The sequence below is a fragment of the Paroedura picta genome, chromosome 7 (assembly GCF_049243985.1).
Source record: "Paroedura picta isolate Pp20150507F chromosome 7, Ppicta_v3.0, whole genome shotgun sequence".
Lineage (NCBI taxonomy): Eukaryota > Metazoa > Chordata > Lepidosauria > Squamata > Gekkonidae > Paroedura > Paroedura picta.
This window is the reverse complement of record NC_135375.1, coordinates 68,927,913-68,944,815: the sequence shown is the minus strand read 5'-3', so window position 1 is coordinate 68,944,815 and position 16,903 is coordinate 68,927,913. Positions and strand designations below refer to the sequence as shown.

The following is a 16,903-nucleotide window of genomic DNA, read 5'->3' as shown; positions in this document are numbered from 1 at the left end:
GTCTGCAATACCTTTATGCCAATTTCGTCTTCATTTTATAGTAAAGGTAAAGGTATCCCCTGTGCAAGCACCGGGTCATGTCTGACCCTTGGGGTGACGCCCTCCAGAGTTTTCATGGCAGACTCAATACTGGGTGGCCTTGCCAGTGCCTTCCCCAATCATTACTGTTTTTTTTATAGAACAGTACCATTGAAGAGAAGGGCCTCTTGTGGCGCAGAGTGGTAAGGCAGCAGTCATGCAGTCTGAAAGCTCTGCCCATGAGGCTGGGAGTTCGATCCCAGCAGCCGGCTCATAGTTGACTCATCCTTCCATCCTTCCGAGGTCGGTAAAATGAGTACCTAGCTTGCTGGGGGTTAAGAGGTAATGACTGGGGAAGGCACTGGCAACTACCCCATATTGAGTCTGCCATGAAAACGCTAGAGGGCATCACCCCAAGGGTCAGACATGATCCGGTGCTTGCACAGGGGATACCTTTACCTTACTATTGAAGAACTCTATCTTTTCTGTCTCTTTTACTTTGGCATTTTTTTTTCTTTTTCCTCTTTTGGACAATAAGAACCTTATTTACATAAGTTCATGTAAATTCTTTGAAATATCATTTGTAAGGAGTTCCAAAATTGCTTGTGCATGCACAACCCCTGTAGCTAGCATTTATGACAGTGTTTATGAACCTAAATTATCTAAATTACTAGTGTTTATGAACCTAACCCAATTCCCTCTCTCAGGGACAAGATTTTCCTTCCATTTGTCTCTTCCTTTCTGACTGAGCAGCTCTATTAGTATTCTTATTTTTTTGAAGAATTATGGCTGTCCCCCTCCCCTCCACTCCCATGACAGTATGAAATATTGCTTCTGACTCCACCAAGTAACCTGAGGTAAGGGTTGAGATCCCTCTTTAATATGAGCCACTGAAATGTCACTTGAGGCTTTTTATTTTTCAAAAGTAACAAAATATTTTATTAACATTGAGGAGAAAGGTGAAATCAGGTGAAATCAGGGGTAAGTTTTGTAAGGTAAATCAATATAGGCAGAGACTGCAATTCATATTTTTCATGCAACTAAGAGCTTCCTAAGCTTTTTGTAGTGATCTTTAAGATAAGTGGTTTTTGTTTCAGTATTTCTTAGACAGTATACTTTCATGAGCACATTTAACTCTTTTGGTTTCTGTAAGGGAGGAAACCAATACCCAAATTCCTTAAACTGAACACTTCAGGACTTTTTTTAAAAAACTGATTTTGAAGAGTTAAAAGGCAGTATCATAATATATTAGATCAGACATCTCATCACTCTTCAGAACTATCTCCCTGTTTAAAATGGGTAGAGAAATGCTTCATTCACTAGAATAGCGATCCCCAACCTGTGGGCCGCAGACCACATGTGGTCCTTCAACTAATTGGAGGTGGGCCCCAAAGGACGCCTTCTCCCCCCTGGCCCTTTACTTCATCCCCCCCCCCCCCGGCCCTTTACAACACACTTCGGGTGTCATTGTCTCCCATCACTCCCAGATGCAGAGAAACAAGCTCAGGGTTCCCATTGATTTGTCATTGTCATGAGTTAAAATAGTGAATATTTTCATGAGTGAAAATAAAATGTTCCTTATGTTCATTGTTGTGGCGTGTCTGTATCTTATTTTGAAGGGATGTTTAAACATTACCATAGCGATCAGAGAGCGTTAGGGCAGTAGTTGAGAGTAGAGGAGTAAACTACCCCCCCCACTGGGCCTCAGTAAAAGGCATTGAGTGGTCCCCGGTGATAAAAAGGTTGGGGACCACTGCACTAGGAGATCTGTCCCCTTTTCTGGCCCAAATGGGTCTTTTACTCTTGCCAAACTTCCCAGTATTCCATCTGTGTTAAACTGCTCTCTGTAAGGGCTAAACACAAACCCTCTCTGAATTTTTCTCTGTCAGGGCTGGACATAGGTTCTTCAGCACCCAACTCTTCAGAGTCCTGAAAGTTGTCCTTGTTCAACTCCTATTAACCACCTATTTTGGAGCAGTGTGAGGAATCAATCCTTCACAATCCATTACCTGTTTACAAAGCATTTCTAAGATTTTAAAGTGCAGTCAATCACAGTGCTAGTGAGGACAAAACTCATGTATTATTAGTTGCTGAGATCTTAACCATCAGGGTTGAGACCCAGACAAACATTCACAAGAAATGAAGGGGAATGAGCTTCTTAAACAAGCAAAGGAATTTATTTAATTAATAAGAAAGGAACCAAGTTAAACAGTATAATGCAAGGGAGAAATAAATATATAACATCTTGACAATTCAAGAGGCTACAGAAGAATTCATTTAGCATATCTTTGAGCCAACTCTAAATGTGCAATTGTTAAATATTTCTACTGAAGATAACAATAATTCAGTTCCAAAAGACTCAGATTTGGGTTGAAAAGTTGTTTTACAAGGGTCTTCTAGATAACAATGAATACCAACCAAAATGGGGTGCTACTTTGAACATGTATTGTGAAAAATCAAATACAAACACTCAGTCTTAATAAACATCCCACAGTTGTAAGACTTTAGGTATTTAGGGAATTCTCCAAAATAAAACCACTGAATTCTTGCCTGAGATGGTGTCATCACATTTTTCTGAATATGAACTGAAGTTAAGTTTCTTGTTTTTTTTCTATAATTGTTTCTTTAGTCACTTCAATAGTGGTCAAATTGGCTGCGGGAAACTAAATACACAGGAAGACACACTCAGTGACCTGAAGTGATTAGAGCAGTAGGGTTCCTGGGCAACAGCAAGCAATTGGTGCTACTACATTTATAATCCATGGAGAGGAAATTAACTGCACAAATAGAAGTCAGAGTACCCTCCTGTTTTAAAATTTATTTTCATTTCATATGTTTACTTTAGTTAAAATAAGAAATTATTTAAATGGAGAAAGTTTTTCAGTCATAAGTCATATGAGGTAGGAAGGATGTAAATAGTTGTCTTAAAGATATTAACAGGTTTTTCATCATTCTTCAGAAACTTTCAGTGAAATCAAAAACAAATATTAGTAGATTTTTTAGTAGATTTTTTTCTAAATTGTATTAATGTAGTCTAGAAATTAAGCCTGCTGTAGAAAAAATACAGCGGGCAGTGGGTGGTTGTGGGAGGGACCTTGGCCCCCCTGGGAGGGAGGGAAGGCTGGCAGGCATAGAGAAAGGGAGAGAGAGAGAAGGGGAGAAAAAAGAGTAAGCATTAGAAGGAAGAATGTAGGGAAGGAGGGATGGGAGCGAGAAAGGAGGGCAAGGGGTGGGTGAAGGGATAGAAAGAAATTAGAAAGGAAGGAAGGCACAAAGACAGAAAGACCAAAAGAGAGCAAGTGAAAGGGAAAGAAAGGGAGAGAGAGGGAGGGAGGGAGGTGGGGTGGGGTGGGGGGAAGGAGGGGTGTATGTGAAGGGTCCGCAGGGGGGATTGGGAGGGAGTCGTGAGGGGGGCAAATTGGGAGGGGCCACTCCCTTTAAATCTCTCCCCAGCTTGGGGAAGGATTTAAAGAGAGTAGGTGGCATGCCTGTCATTATCAGCTATTCAGTATGCACTCTGTCTTCCCTGCCTTCTCTGGTGCTGCCTGATGGCCGAATTGCAATCCAGCAACCCTAATTCAGACCACTTGAAAGGGTGGTTCAGCATTAATGGGTACAGTTCATCTTATTCATGTAAAGCCACCCATGCCTAACTGGGACAGATATTTGGTAGAGGAATGTAGGCAGTGAGACAGTACTCCAATATAGGCCAAAGGAGAGGGGAGAATTTTTCTAAGGAGTTAAAAAGGGGAAATCAAGTATGAGGATTTCCTTGGACTTGTGTGACAAAAAGTTTACTTCAGACTTCTCATAGATCAGAGGAAACTGGTACTTCTAGAAAGGTTAATTGGCAGTACTAGCAGGAGGTACCTGTCTTCCAGAAACCAGGAGAGTTCAGAGGAAATAAATAAATTAAAAGACAAAAAGAACCAGACATTTAAATAAACACAATAACCAAAGTCTCCCAGTGTCGAAATAAATCTCAACATCAAAGAAAGAAACCCTTTTAAAAGTCTGTAATTAAGAATTTCTAACTAAGCTATCTGATGTGTATGTAAAAACTTGAATTCCTTATTTCAACTACCCTTTTCATCTTAGTAAAATAAAATATTTTGTTTGCTCAATGCTATTCTGGCAAAGGGCTTAAGAAAAGAGCTGTTACATCCTCCAGTAATGTTACAGGGCTAAGTTAGTCAAAAGATCTCTCAGTGTCAGGGTGGGACAGTCAGCTTTATTTTATAACAAAGAAATCATGCTATAGGGGCAGCTCAGACTGAGGGAACAATACTTTTATTTTGGAGGGAAAATGTCCTTCAGAGTGCGGAAGTACATGTGGGTCCAACATACCTGAATTTCTAAAGCAACTTTTGGGGGGTTGATGAGTTTGCAGGAGAATAGGAATCATAGGGAATGTCTGTTTCTGTGAATTCTTTCTGTTTGTGAGGGCTAGAGGTGGCATCATTATTTTTTCTGAGTGCTAGGTTGAGAAATCATATAGAGGTATCTTGTGTTGTCATTTTGTAGAAAGAAACTCAGCCACTGTTGTTATTTTTTTGTGAACTGGAATACAATTTATTTATTTATTTAGATGTTTATACTGCCTTTCCCTATGGCACTGGGCGGTTTACAGAAAACATTTTAGAACATTTACTTGGAACAGTATCAGTATCAATCAATACAATATTATAACAACAATAACATACCAACTAGAACTAGAACAGTATTTCAGCGACAATAACTTTGACACTCCCTTGGTAGGTTCAACCTCTCAGTCTGGGGGGGGGGGGAACCTGTAGATGTTATGGGTCAGTTGGCCTAAAGCAAATGCCTGGTGGAAGAGCTGCTTTTTGCAGGCCCTGCAGAATTGTGGAAGTTCCAGTAGGGCCCTGATCTCTTCCACCAGGTGGGGGCCAGGACTGAAAAGGCCCTGGCCCTTGTTGAAGTCTGATGTGCCTGTTTAGGGCCAGAGATCCACAGCCAGTTAGAAGTGGCAGAGCATACAGCTCTTCCGGGAATATAGGCAGGGAGGCGATCTCTCAGATACACTGTTCCCAGACCACATATGGCCTTAAAGGTGATTACCAAAACCTTAAGCTTAATCCAGAATTCAACTGGGAGCCAGCTGAGTTCTTGGAGTACCAGCCAGATGTGAGATCTCCATGATGTCTTAGTGAGAATCCTGGCTGCGGTGTTCTGCACCAGTTGTAGTTTCTGGATCAAGGATAAGGGTAGGCCTGCGTTGAGTGAGTTGCATAGGTCCAGTCTAGAGGTGACCATTGCATGGATCACTGTGGCTAGGTGCTCTGGTTCCAGGTAGGGTGCTAGTAGTTTGGCTTGGCTTGGCGGAGGTGGTAAAATACCAGCCGTGCTACCTTTGTGACCTGTAAGGGAAGCACCCGGAATCACACCCAGGTTCCTGGCGGAGTGAGTTGCTAGGACTTATCTCAGAATGTGTAAAGAGTGCATTATAAGACTAATTCTGATACATTTCAAGTCAGATGAAAGTTTCCCCATTAAAATAATTGGTTATTTGAACAATTATTTAAAAAGAAGAGCAAGGAGGGAACGACAGAGTCCAGATTAAGCATTATTAAACTAGAAGATGTGACATGGGAGGTTAAAGCACAGAATTATATGATTTATCTATGTATGTATTTATATCTTTTAAGAAGGAAGATAATGGAGGGAAGAACAGATCACTTACTATATAAAATCACAGGGATCACTAATGTATTTGGAAAAAATCTAACTATATATATATATATATTGTAGGAACAATATGGATTTATCTAGGAAACCACTATTAGTTTTTTTTAAAAATGTGAACAACAAAAAGTCTGGTAGAAAACTTGTCTTCAATATGAACATGACTCACTCGTGATATGTACATTAAAATAACATTTAAGGGCCCGCTTATGACTCATGGAAAATTTGACTATTTTAGGCTGTATATGGTCAGTGACAGCAGTGAAAAGACAAGGAATCTAGTCTTATAAGTTTACAAACTAAATTACTTTTTCCCTACTTATTTTAAATAGGGTCGAGGCAACTTGGGTTCCATTTATGTTTGGGCTTCTGGAAATGGTGGAAGGAGTAAGGATCATTGTTCCTGTGATGGCTACACCAATAGCATCTACACTATCTCCATCAGCAGCACAGCTGAAAGTGGGAGAAAACCTTGGTATCTAGAAGAATGTGCATCTACGTTAGCTACAACGTACAGCAGTGGAGAATCCTATGACAGGAAAATAGTATGTGGTATTTTCAACTTGTTCAAAGCATGTTTGTATTTCTTAAAATTGTTGTGGGCGATGAAAGGGCTTTGTGTAAATTAATACATATTTATTACGCTAAAAAAAAAGTTGGTCAGGCACATCTTAACTAAAAGATTTTAAAATCTCACTTTTCAGCCAACTCTATCTTTTGTGCAACTAAAAATTGGTTTGCACAACACCATAAATCCCAACTATTGTTGGTCTCTTATTGAGCCCAAAATGGTTTTGTCCTCTCTCAATTGTAGTTATCCATCACCCATACCAGTTCTGTTTAACATTTTCTCAATTTCAGTCTCTTGCTGCTAATAAGGAGTTAAGGTCGGCTGTTTTTCAAAATATTGTCTATCATTTCTTCCAGTAATCTGGGATATTAGCCATCTCTCCTGGAAACTTTGCTGTTTTCAAATGATTAATTTAAAGACAAAATTTGAGGTAACTCTTCATACCAGTAATGTTTCTGGATTTTTTCCTTGCTTTTTTTTCTGGGGGGGATTGTTTGGATTGTTTCCTTATAATCCTCAATAAGCAAAAATAATAGAGAAACAAATTTTTCAGTTTCCCAACGAATAAGACTCATGTGTTGACATTTCCAATCATGTTTTAATCAGAACTTTGTAACTCTTGCTTCATAGTAAAATATTTGCTCTTGTTCTGCAATTTTGTTATTTCCCAATTCCTATTTCCTTGAAAACATGCTTAAAATATAGTACACATAGCTTCACAAGAATGTCACTAGGTAACATTTACTATTTAACTTCCTGAAACCCTGAATTATCCTGCCTTAATCTCCAAATTGTTTAAGAAAAGCAACTTTAAGGTTGTTTTTTTAGGAAATGCATTGTATTGCATGTTGTTTCCTTCCCTTTTACTTTTAGTTCAGATGTCATGTGATAACTTTGAGTATGTATTCCTTTGTGCACACAGCTGACCCTGCCATTGAACTGAATGAGAAATTAGAATCCTTGAGTCAGAACCCATATTAGATATGAAAAGGCTACAGAAATGAATAATGGCATTGCTTATTTCTACATTTTAAAATTATGGCCAGCTGTGGTAATCTGAGGAATGTATTGCCTTAAGGCAGCAAAGTAATGTACATAGTTAAATAATAGAATGTGACAGCAGACTGCAGGGTTTTTTTTGGGGGGTGGGGGTTTGAGGGATCAGTAAGTGAACTTAAATATTAATATAAAATCTTTAAGATGAACATAAATATGTTTCAAAGCCAAAAGCTGTAATCCTAAGAATACTTTTCTGGTGGTAAGCCCCACAGAAAAAAATACTTCTAAACAGACCTGCATTGGATTTTGCCAAAAAGTGACTACAGGGGAGTGGTTTGCTTTGTGTTTCTGCAAAAGAAGTGGGCTGGCATTCTCTCTCTGATATTTGTGGTTATTTGTACAGAGTCTAGAACTGAGACAGGCTGAATACTGGAATTTGGATCAGACCCAGGTTTCTTGTGTTGGATAACCTGAATTTTACCAACATTAATCTTTTTTGCATCTCTGAGTTGTAGACTTTTTACCATTTCCCATCACTTTTCCCAAAGCTCACAAGAGGTGACTATGGATGGGCATGAACTGGAAAACATGGCTTGGTTTGTGACTTATGGCATGCCCAGTTCATGAATCATGGATTGTCACAATCTTTTAAGGGCTAAATAAACAGGTTTGCTTCATGAGATTTATGGTGCAGTAGAACCCCCCCCCCCCTTCAAGGATCGCTGCCTTGATGTGGCGAAGGGGCTTGTGTAGCTCAGTGAAGCTATGAACTATGCCGTGTAGGGCCACCCAAGACAGACAGGTCTTAGCTGAGAGCTCTGACAAAAGGTGATCCATTGGAGAAGGAAATGGCAAACTACTCCAGTATCTTTGCCATGAAAACTCTATGGACAGCTTCAAAAGGCAAAATGATATGACGCCGGAAGATGAGCCCCTCAGGTCGGAAGGTGTCCAATATGCTAATGGGGATAAGCAGAAGGCTAGAATGAGTAGCACCAGAATGAATGAAGCAACTGGGCCAAAGCCGAAAGGACGCTCAGTTGTGGAGGGAACTGGTGGCGAAAAGACAGTCCAATGCTGTAAAGACTTATTCCATAGGAACCTGGAACGTCAGATCCATGAATCAAGGCAAGCTGAATGTGGTCAAACAAGAAATGATAAGACTGAACATCAACATTTTAGGAATTGGTGAACTAAAATGGACAGGAATGGCTGAATTTAATTCAAATGACCATCAGATATACTACTGTGGGCAAGAATCTCTCCGAAGAAATGGAGTAACCTTCATAATCAATAAAAGAGTAGGAAAAGCAGTCGGGATACAATCCCCAAAATGACAGATTTATCTCAGTTCGAATCCAAGGCAAACCATTCAACATCACAGTAATCCAGGTCTATGCCCCAACCACTGTTGCTGAACAGGATGAAGTTGACCAGTTCTATGAAGCCCTACAACACCTTCTAGAAGCAATGCCAAAAAATGATGTGCTTATCATCATGGGGGATTGGAATGCTAAAGTAGGAAGCCAAAAGATAACCGAGATAACAGGCAAGTTTGGCCTTAGAGTACAAAATGAAGCAGGGCACAGGCTGGTAGAATTTTGTCAAGAGAATACAATGGTCATAGCAAACACTCTTTTCCAACAACCCAAGAGACGACTCTACACATGGACAACACCAGACGGTCAACACTGAAATCAGACTATGTGCTCTGCAGCCAAAGATGGAGAAGTTCTATACAGTCAGTAAAAACAAGACCAAGTACCAATTGTGGTTCAAATCATTAGCTTCTTGTTGCAAAATTTAGGCTCAAATTGAAGAAAGTAGGGAAAAGCACTAGGCCACTCATATATGAACTAAATTATATTCCTAACGAATATGCAGTAGAGGTGACAAATAGATTTAAGGAATTAGATCTGATAGACAGAGTGCCTGTAGAACTATGGACGGAGGTTTGCAACATTGTACAAGAGGTAGCAACTAAAACCATCCCAAAGAAAAAGAAATGCAAGAAAGCAAAATGGCTGTCTGAGGAAGCTTTACAAATAGCTGAGGAGAGAAGGGAAGTTAAAGGCAAGGGAGAAAGACAAAGATACATTCAACTGAATGCTGAATTCCAGAGAATAGCTAAAAGAGATAAGAATGCCTTCTTAAATTAACAGTGCAAGCAAATAGAAGAAAACAATAGACTAGGGAGAACCAGAGATCTCTTCAAAAGAATTGGAGATATGAAGAGAACATTTTATGCAAAGATGGGTATGATAAATGGTAGGGACCTAATAGAAGCAGAATAGATTTTTAAAAGGTGGCAAAATTATACAGAAGAACTATACAAGAGCCAGCTTAACACCTCTGATAACCACAAGGGGGTAGTCACTGACCTGGAGCCAGACATCCTGGAATATGAAGTCAAATGGGCCTTAGGAAGTCTGAGCAACAATAAAGCTAGTGGAGGTGACAGTATTTCAGTTGAACTATTCAAAATCCTAAAAGACGATGCAGTAAAAGTGCTACACTCAATATGCCAGCAAATTTGGAAAACTCAACAGTGGCGACAGGATTGGAAAAGGTCAGTTTACATTAATGTGACCAGATATCCTGCTTTTGGCAGGACTGTCCCGAACTTAGAGAAAATTTGCCACGTCCTGCCACATTTCTAAAAAAGTCCTGGCTGCCCTGGCCCCGGAGCCTGCAAACAGAACTTTGCTGGTATTCTCCTTCTCCTCCTTGCAATGCAAGGAAACTATCACTGTCTCTCCCCCCACGCACGCATCCCACCCGTTCGAGGAGGAGGCTGGCCAGCTTCTCAGCAGTGAAAATGGAGCTGGCCCCGTCCCGGAGCCGGCAACTGGCCCCGCCCCCTGCTGTCAACCTCCTCCTCCTCACAAGGCAAGGAAGCTTTCACTCTCTCCCCCGCACACGATCCCACCCACTGGAGGAGGAGGCTGGTCAGCTGGCCAGCTTCTCAGCAGCAGCACCGGCCTCCTCCTCCTCGCAAGGCAAGGAAGCTCTCTCTCTCTCTCCCTTCCCCTTGGCTGGCTAGCTGGCTTCTCAGCAGCAGCAGCAGCAGCAGCAGCAGCAGCCACCTGGGAAAACTGAAAACCATTGAGTAATAATGGTGCTCACCTGGCCTTGCCCCACGGCATCCTTCTCCTCCTCCTTGCAAGGCAAGGAAGCTCTCTCTCTCTCCCCCCCCCCCACTGGCTGGCTTTTCAGCAGCAGCAGCAGCCACCTGGGGAAAACTGAAAATCTGTGGGTGAAAACAGCTCTGCTGGCTCCATCCCCACCAGCATTCTGCTCCTCGCAAGAGAGCATAGTAGGTAAATGACATTCTGTTCAACCTCTTTTAAAGCAAAAGTATGTTTCTTCTTCAGGCACCAGCGTCTCATACTTGTGAATGTTTATTTACATTCATTCTTAGACATTGGGGACACTGTATTTCTGTTAAATTAATGGTATTCGTTTTTAGGTTGTTTTTTACTTTGTATGTCATTTGTGTATGTAAAATGTCAGTGGCATAGTAAATAATTACAGCTGATGCTAGGGTGTTTGTTAATAGTAGCCTGTTTAATGAACACTGTGTTTTTGCAATGCAAGGAATGCTTTTATGGGTCTCTGGCCTGTTAACAAATGCTTGCTTGCTCTGTTTCCCTGCTGGAATATGCTGTTCTTTTTTAATTTCTGCATTTTATGAAGCAGGAAAGGGGTGTTATGTCCTCCGAGCAGTGGTAAAAACAAAGAGAAGAATTAGTTCACTAGTGGAACTTGTATTCTTTATATATCTGAAGCTGACCTGGTAGCAGGAAATGGCTTCAAACAACAACTTGTTTGCTTTGGAAATGTAAGTACCACCTGTTAGACAGGCTCCCAGTTTATTTTTTAAAAAAAAGAAAAACCTGTCATCAGCCACAGGTTAGGACTAATTTCTCCAAAGTAGCAACCTATCAAAAAGTTGCATTTTTTCTCTGATGGCTTAATGTTCTTTGCTAAGTCATTATCTTGTAACTTTAAACACCATTAAAAGTTATCTATCTATACTTAAAATAACCTCTTAGAATATATACAAATATATATATACTTCATTCTTGCTACTTTTTTTTTAGCAAAGTCTATTTAAAATTATTGCTATTTTCTCATACATGAATCTTTTGGCCCTCAAACAGTACTCCTATCCTTGAATCATATTTTCATTTCTATGAAGTTAAACAGTCTTGCCATTCTCAGATGCTTTTGTGCCTGTGCTTCCTTCACATCAATCTCCTAGTCCTCATGGGACCCAATGGAAAGGGGAGGGGATAGCACCAGCATGCCATTTTTGCCTGTTCTTTTAAAAATGTTTGGCTTACTGAGTAACTTAAAGAAGCTAGTTCCTAACATATCTTTTAATAAGGGGAAACCTATACAGGAACTACTGCTAGCTGAAATAATTACTGAATGTGCATAAAAACAGTTTTATTGATTGTGCCTTTAGCTCTGGACCAATAAATCTCAAGGTTACAATAAATAAATCTCAAGGTGATTCCATATTTCCAGGCCATGTCTGGTGGTTGGCAACCCCCGTGTCTCCAAGCTGTGCAGGCTTGATTGGTTATTCCAGAACTCCAGGCTGTGCCTGGAGGTTGGCAACATCCTGTTGTGTCCCTCTTTTGTGTCCCTCTTTTCCAATCTTAAAATCTGGTCACCTTAGTTTATATTCCAATCCCAAAGAAGGGCAATGTCAAGGAATGTTCAAACTACCACACCATTGCACTCATTTCTCATGCTAGCAAAGTTATGCTCAAAATCCTACAAATTAAGCTCCAGCAATACGTGGACTGAGAACTTCCAGAAGTACAGGCAGGATTTCAAAGAGACAGAGGAACTAGAGATCAAATTGCCAACATACACTGGATCATGGAGAAAGCTAGGGAGTTCCAGAAGAACATCTACTTCTGCTTCATTGACTATGCTAAAGCCTTTGATTGTGTGGAGCACAACAAATTGTGGCAAGTTCTTAAAGAGATGGGAATACCAGAGCATTTTATTTGTATCTTGAGAAACCTATATGCAGGTCAAGAAGCAACAGTGAGAACCGGGCATGGAATCACTGATTGGTTAAAAATTCTGAAAGGAGTTCGGCAAGGCTGTGTACTGTTGCCTTGCCTATCTAACTTGTATGCGGAGCACATCATGAGAAAGGTGGGGCTAGATGGATCACAAATTGGAATCAAGATTGCAGGGATAAATATCAACAGCCTCAGATATGCAGATGATACCACTCTAATGGCAGAAAGCGAAGAGGAACTAAAAAGTATTTTGATGTGGGTGAAGGAGGAGAGTGCAAAAGTTGGCTTGAAACTCAACATCAAGAAAACGAAGATAATAGCATATGGCCCTCTCAATTCCTGGCAAATAGATGGGGAAGAAATGGAGGTAGTGACAGATTTTATTTTCCTGGGCTCCAAGATCACTGCAGATGGGGACTGTAGCAAAGAAATTGAAAGACACTTGCTCCTGGGGAGGAAAGTTATGGCAAATCTAGACAGCATCCTAAAAAGCAGAGACATCACCCTGCCAACGAAAGTGTGTCTGGTCAAGGCTATGGTCTTCCCAGTTGCAAGATATGGCTGTGAAAGTTGGACCAGAAGGGAGGCCAGGCATCACAGAATTGAGGCTTTTGAACTCTGGTGCTGGAGAAGACTCTTGCCAAGTCCCTTGGACAGCTAGGAGAACAAACAGGTCAGTCCTAGAGGAGATCAGCCCTGACTGCTCCTTAGAAGACCAGATCCTGAAGATGAAACTCAAATACTTTGGCCACCTCATGAGAAGGAAGGACTCTCTGGAGAAGAGCCTAATGCTGGGAGCGATTGAGGGCAAAAGAAAAAGCGGATGACAGAGAATGAGGTGGCTGGATGGAGTCACTGAAGCAGTTGGTGCAAACTTAAATGGACTTCGAGGAATGGTAGAGGACAGGAAGGCCTGGAGGATCATTGTCCATGGGGTCGTGATGGGTTGGGCACGACTTCGCACCTAACAACAACAAGGATAGCCCCTCGATATGCTAGATTTGCAGGGGATCTCAGGATGACTCTCCTCTAGTTGCTCCCCAAAGGAGGTATCCCCAGGAAAGTACTTTCTGGGATATTAGCTGAAAAGTCATAGGTTCAGACATGAGTGTATAAAATGGACCCTATGTAAGCGAGAAGTATCAAACTCACGGGGGACCTCCCTATGGTGCTCCTCTACATGTCCTCCAGATTGTGCAGATTTAGGGGCTATGAGTTATGGCTCCCCAGATATAGATAATGATACAACCTATAGTGTTGCCAAGTTCTTTGCAGCAGCGATGAAAATGCATAATAGAATAGTCTGTTTCAAGTGAACAACAGCTGTGTGTATGTACCTTCTTATGTATTTTATTTTGTATTGCTATGTTTATGTTATATGTTCTGGTTTTAATTGATGTTTTGCATCATCTTGTGCTGCTCTATGACCTTAATAAAACTAAACTAAACATGGCTCCCCAAAGAAGATGCGCCCAAGAAAAATGTTAGGCACAGATATGTAACCTACATACACCAAATGCACAGGAAATATCGCCTTCTTGCCCACTCCTGTACAATCTCTCCAAGTTTTGAGTGGATTACATTTCAAGGGACCCAGTTAGGGACTACCAGAAAAGGGCTCCACAGTGCTTTCTCTGAAAAAGACAGCAGTTATAGCTAGGAATCTGAGGAATAACTCAGAAATAAACCTGTGACACCATACTCACATGAAAGTTTCAGCTGGGCAGCCTCCCCTTCACTCCCAAGCATACACTGGAAGCAAGACATGTATTCCCCCTATTTTCACTACCCCCCAAGTCTCAAAAACAGGTTCTGAAGGACAGAAAGATAGAAATGCCCAAAGTTCCAACAGGGGCAACCCAGAGTAAACCAACAGGAGCTTGGCAGGCGCCCTATCCACACCACATAAGCAAGGGAAGTGATCTTTTGAAGCAAGCTGTCAGAATTGCTTCCAGTACCTCAAAATATGGTTTGTTCAATATGAACTATTAATCATAGAATTGGAAGTGTCCATAGAGGCCATCTATGAAACAACAAAGTTACCCAACCTGTGTGCACAGTTTACGAACTGAAAAGGTTGAGCAGCAGAAGCAGAACAAATATAAGTATAAAAAATTAAAATGCAAATATTTATTACAATACAGGTGTATGTATAAAACTTTAAAACATCAACATTTTTCATTAGTGTGGGAGCCTCTCCATTCATGTGAGTAATCATCACCCCAAGTATTTATACACAGACATATATATTTTAAAAATTAATAGATTTTATTGCATAACAATGCTCTTCATAATACATTTTTATCTGTTTCAGATTTCTTATAGTTCTCATTACATCACATGAGTACATTTAAATATTAGACCACTGAAGAAGACCCCAAAGGGGGTTGAAACACGTTTGGTTATTTGGTCATTTATCCATGTGTCAAAATGTTTTGGATTTGTGCAATAGAGTGTGATATACGTTGATGTTTTTTAAGTTTTATATGTGCAAATGGATTATAATATATATTTGCATTTTAATTTTTATACATTGTGCTGCTGCTCAACCATTTAGGTTCCTAACATAGAGGTCATCTAATCAACTCCCCTGTTGAATGCAGGATCTGCAGGATCTAACTAGAAATTTGTCCAGCCACTGCTTGAAGACTGCCAGTGAGGGATAGCTCACCTCATACATTGTGATGTATGAAAGCTGTCCCAGACAATGCAATCTGAGCAGTGAATATTGTAAAAACATGGGGACTCTGTAAGTGTTCCAGAGTTTGCAGAAGGGATCTGCTTCTTCCCGAAATGGATCAAAGGGGCATAGATGGTGATGGACCTGAGGCTGTGACATACACGGTTTGTGGCATGTTTGTAATTTTACCTCAGAGTAATTTTAACCACACATGCACTAAGAACAGCACTACATGTTAAGAATATATATACTTGTGAGGAAGTTTCAGCATGAGAGTTCAGCTGAGAGTCCTTGGGTAAAAATAAAACAAATAGTAAATAATAGTGGTATTATGGTGAAGGTCTGCTATAGACCACTAGGCCAGGAGAAGGACTTGGATGAGATGCTCTTAGACCAGATTACAAAGTAAGACTTAATTCTCACCCATACGGAAGAGCTGGTTGGGGAAGTAAAAGTTGTGTGCATGGTTGGTAATACTAACCATGTGATTTTGGACTTTATGATCTTGGGAAAGAGAAAAGCTGTACATGGTCACACATACAGGCTGGACTTCAGGAGAACAAATTTTAACAAACTTAAATGTTATGTTGGGTAGAATCTTGGGCCAGAAAAACCTAACGAGATCGAAGTCCAAGAAGGTTGGGAGTTTCTCAGAAGTGAAATCCTGAACGCACAATCACAGGCAATTCCCTTGAGAAGGAAAACTTGGAGGAAATTTTTTTTAAAAACCAGGATGACTCCATAAACAACTTTCAAAAGAATAGAAAGTTTGAGGGAGCTTGGTCTGTGTGAACTGGAGAGAAGACGACAGAGTTGATATTATAACCATCTTAAAATACTTGAATGCCTGTTGTATAGAAGATGGTGCCCCAGTGATTTGGGCCAGAACCAATGAGTTGAAATTAATTCAAAATAATTTTCAGCTAAACATCCAGAAGTTCCTGACAGTTAGAGTACTTCCTCAGTGGAACATGCTTTTCAGGAGGTAGTGAGAACCACAACTGAAGAAAGATGTAGAAAAACTAGAGCGTGTCCAGAGGAAGGCCACAAAGATGGTGAGGGATTTGGAGGCCAAGTCATATGAGGAAAGGTTAAGGGAGCTTGGTCTGTTTAGCCTGGAGAGAAGATGATGAAGACCATCTTCAGCTTAGGCAGATTGTGAGTGGGTGAGCAGGGAGGGATGTGCCAGTGTGTTTCTTGTGACACTTACTTGCATCCCCAGGGGATGGTAGGTGAATTTCCTCCAGGCTAGACTGGATGATGGAGATTTTTGTTAAAGGGATCACTTTGGTATGAAATTGGAGTCACTGTGGGGTGGGCAGGTAGTTGTGAGTTCCTGCATTGTGCAGGGAGTTGGACTAGATTATCCCGGAGTTCCCTTACAATTCTATGACTCTATGCTGGAAATCTTTGTGGACTTCCAGCTAAACTGCCATTAGTAAAATCCCTTTAAAGATCTAAGATAGATTTTCTACTGAAGTGAGTTTATAATACTTTTCCTGGTAGTATATTGGCCATAGAATAGGGCTCCACAAGTAGAAACAGTAGTAACCACAATGATATGCTGAATAATATTTTCAGTGGTGGTGCCATTGCCTAGCAGGAGTGCATTCTTTCAGGCCACCAATGAAGACAAACAAACCACTTTTGTTGGCATGTAATAGGCCACTGATTTTATTAACTCCAGCAAGGAGTATCGGCACACCCTAGGAGAGGACCTTGGTGATTTCATGGTCAGCCAATCGGAAAGGAGAAAACCTAGATCCCAGTGGCCTAACACATCTGCCAACCCCTCAGCACCACGGGAACTGCTCCCACCTTTTATACCACTAGAACAAACCAAGAGTAGGTAACCTTGAGTTGAGGGAACCCAGTTTGCACGGG

The 16,903-nt window shown here is 40.8% G+C and overlaps 1 protein-coding gene across 4 annotated transcripts in view; it reads left to right on the top strand.

Moving 5' to 3' along the window:
- The window catches only part of PCSK5 (proprotein convertase subtilisin/kexin type 5), a 290,087-nt gene that overhangs the window by 123,775 nt on the left and 149,409 nt on the right, over positions 1-16,903 (top strand). For all 4 annotated transcript variants that reach the window (XR_013232545.1, XR_013232546.1, XM_077344762.1 and 1 more), the window contains exon 8: positions 6,057-6,269. Coding sequence is in view for 2 of the 4 variants with exons in the window: in XM_077344762.1 (XP_077200877.1) it covers positions 6,057-6,269 (213 nt within the window). In the remaining 2 variants the exon portion in view is untranslated. The remainder of the gene's footprint in view (positions 1-6,056; positions 6,270-16,903) is intronic.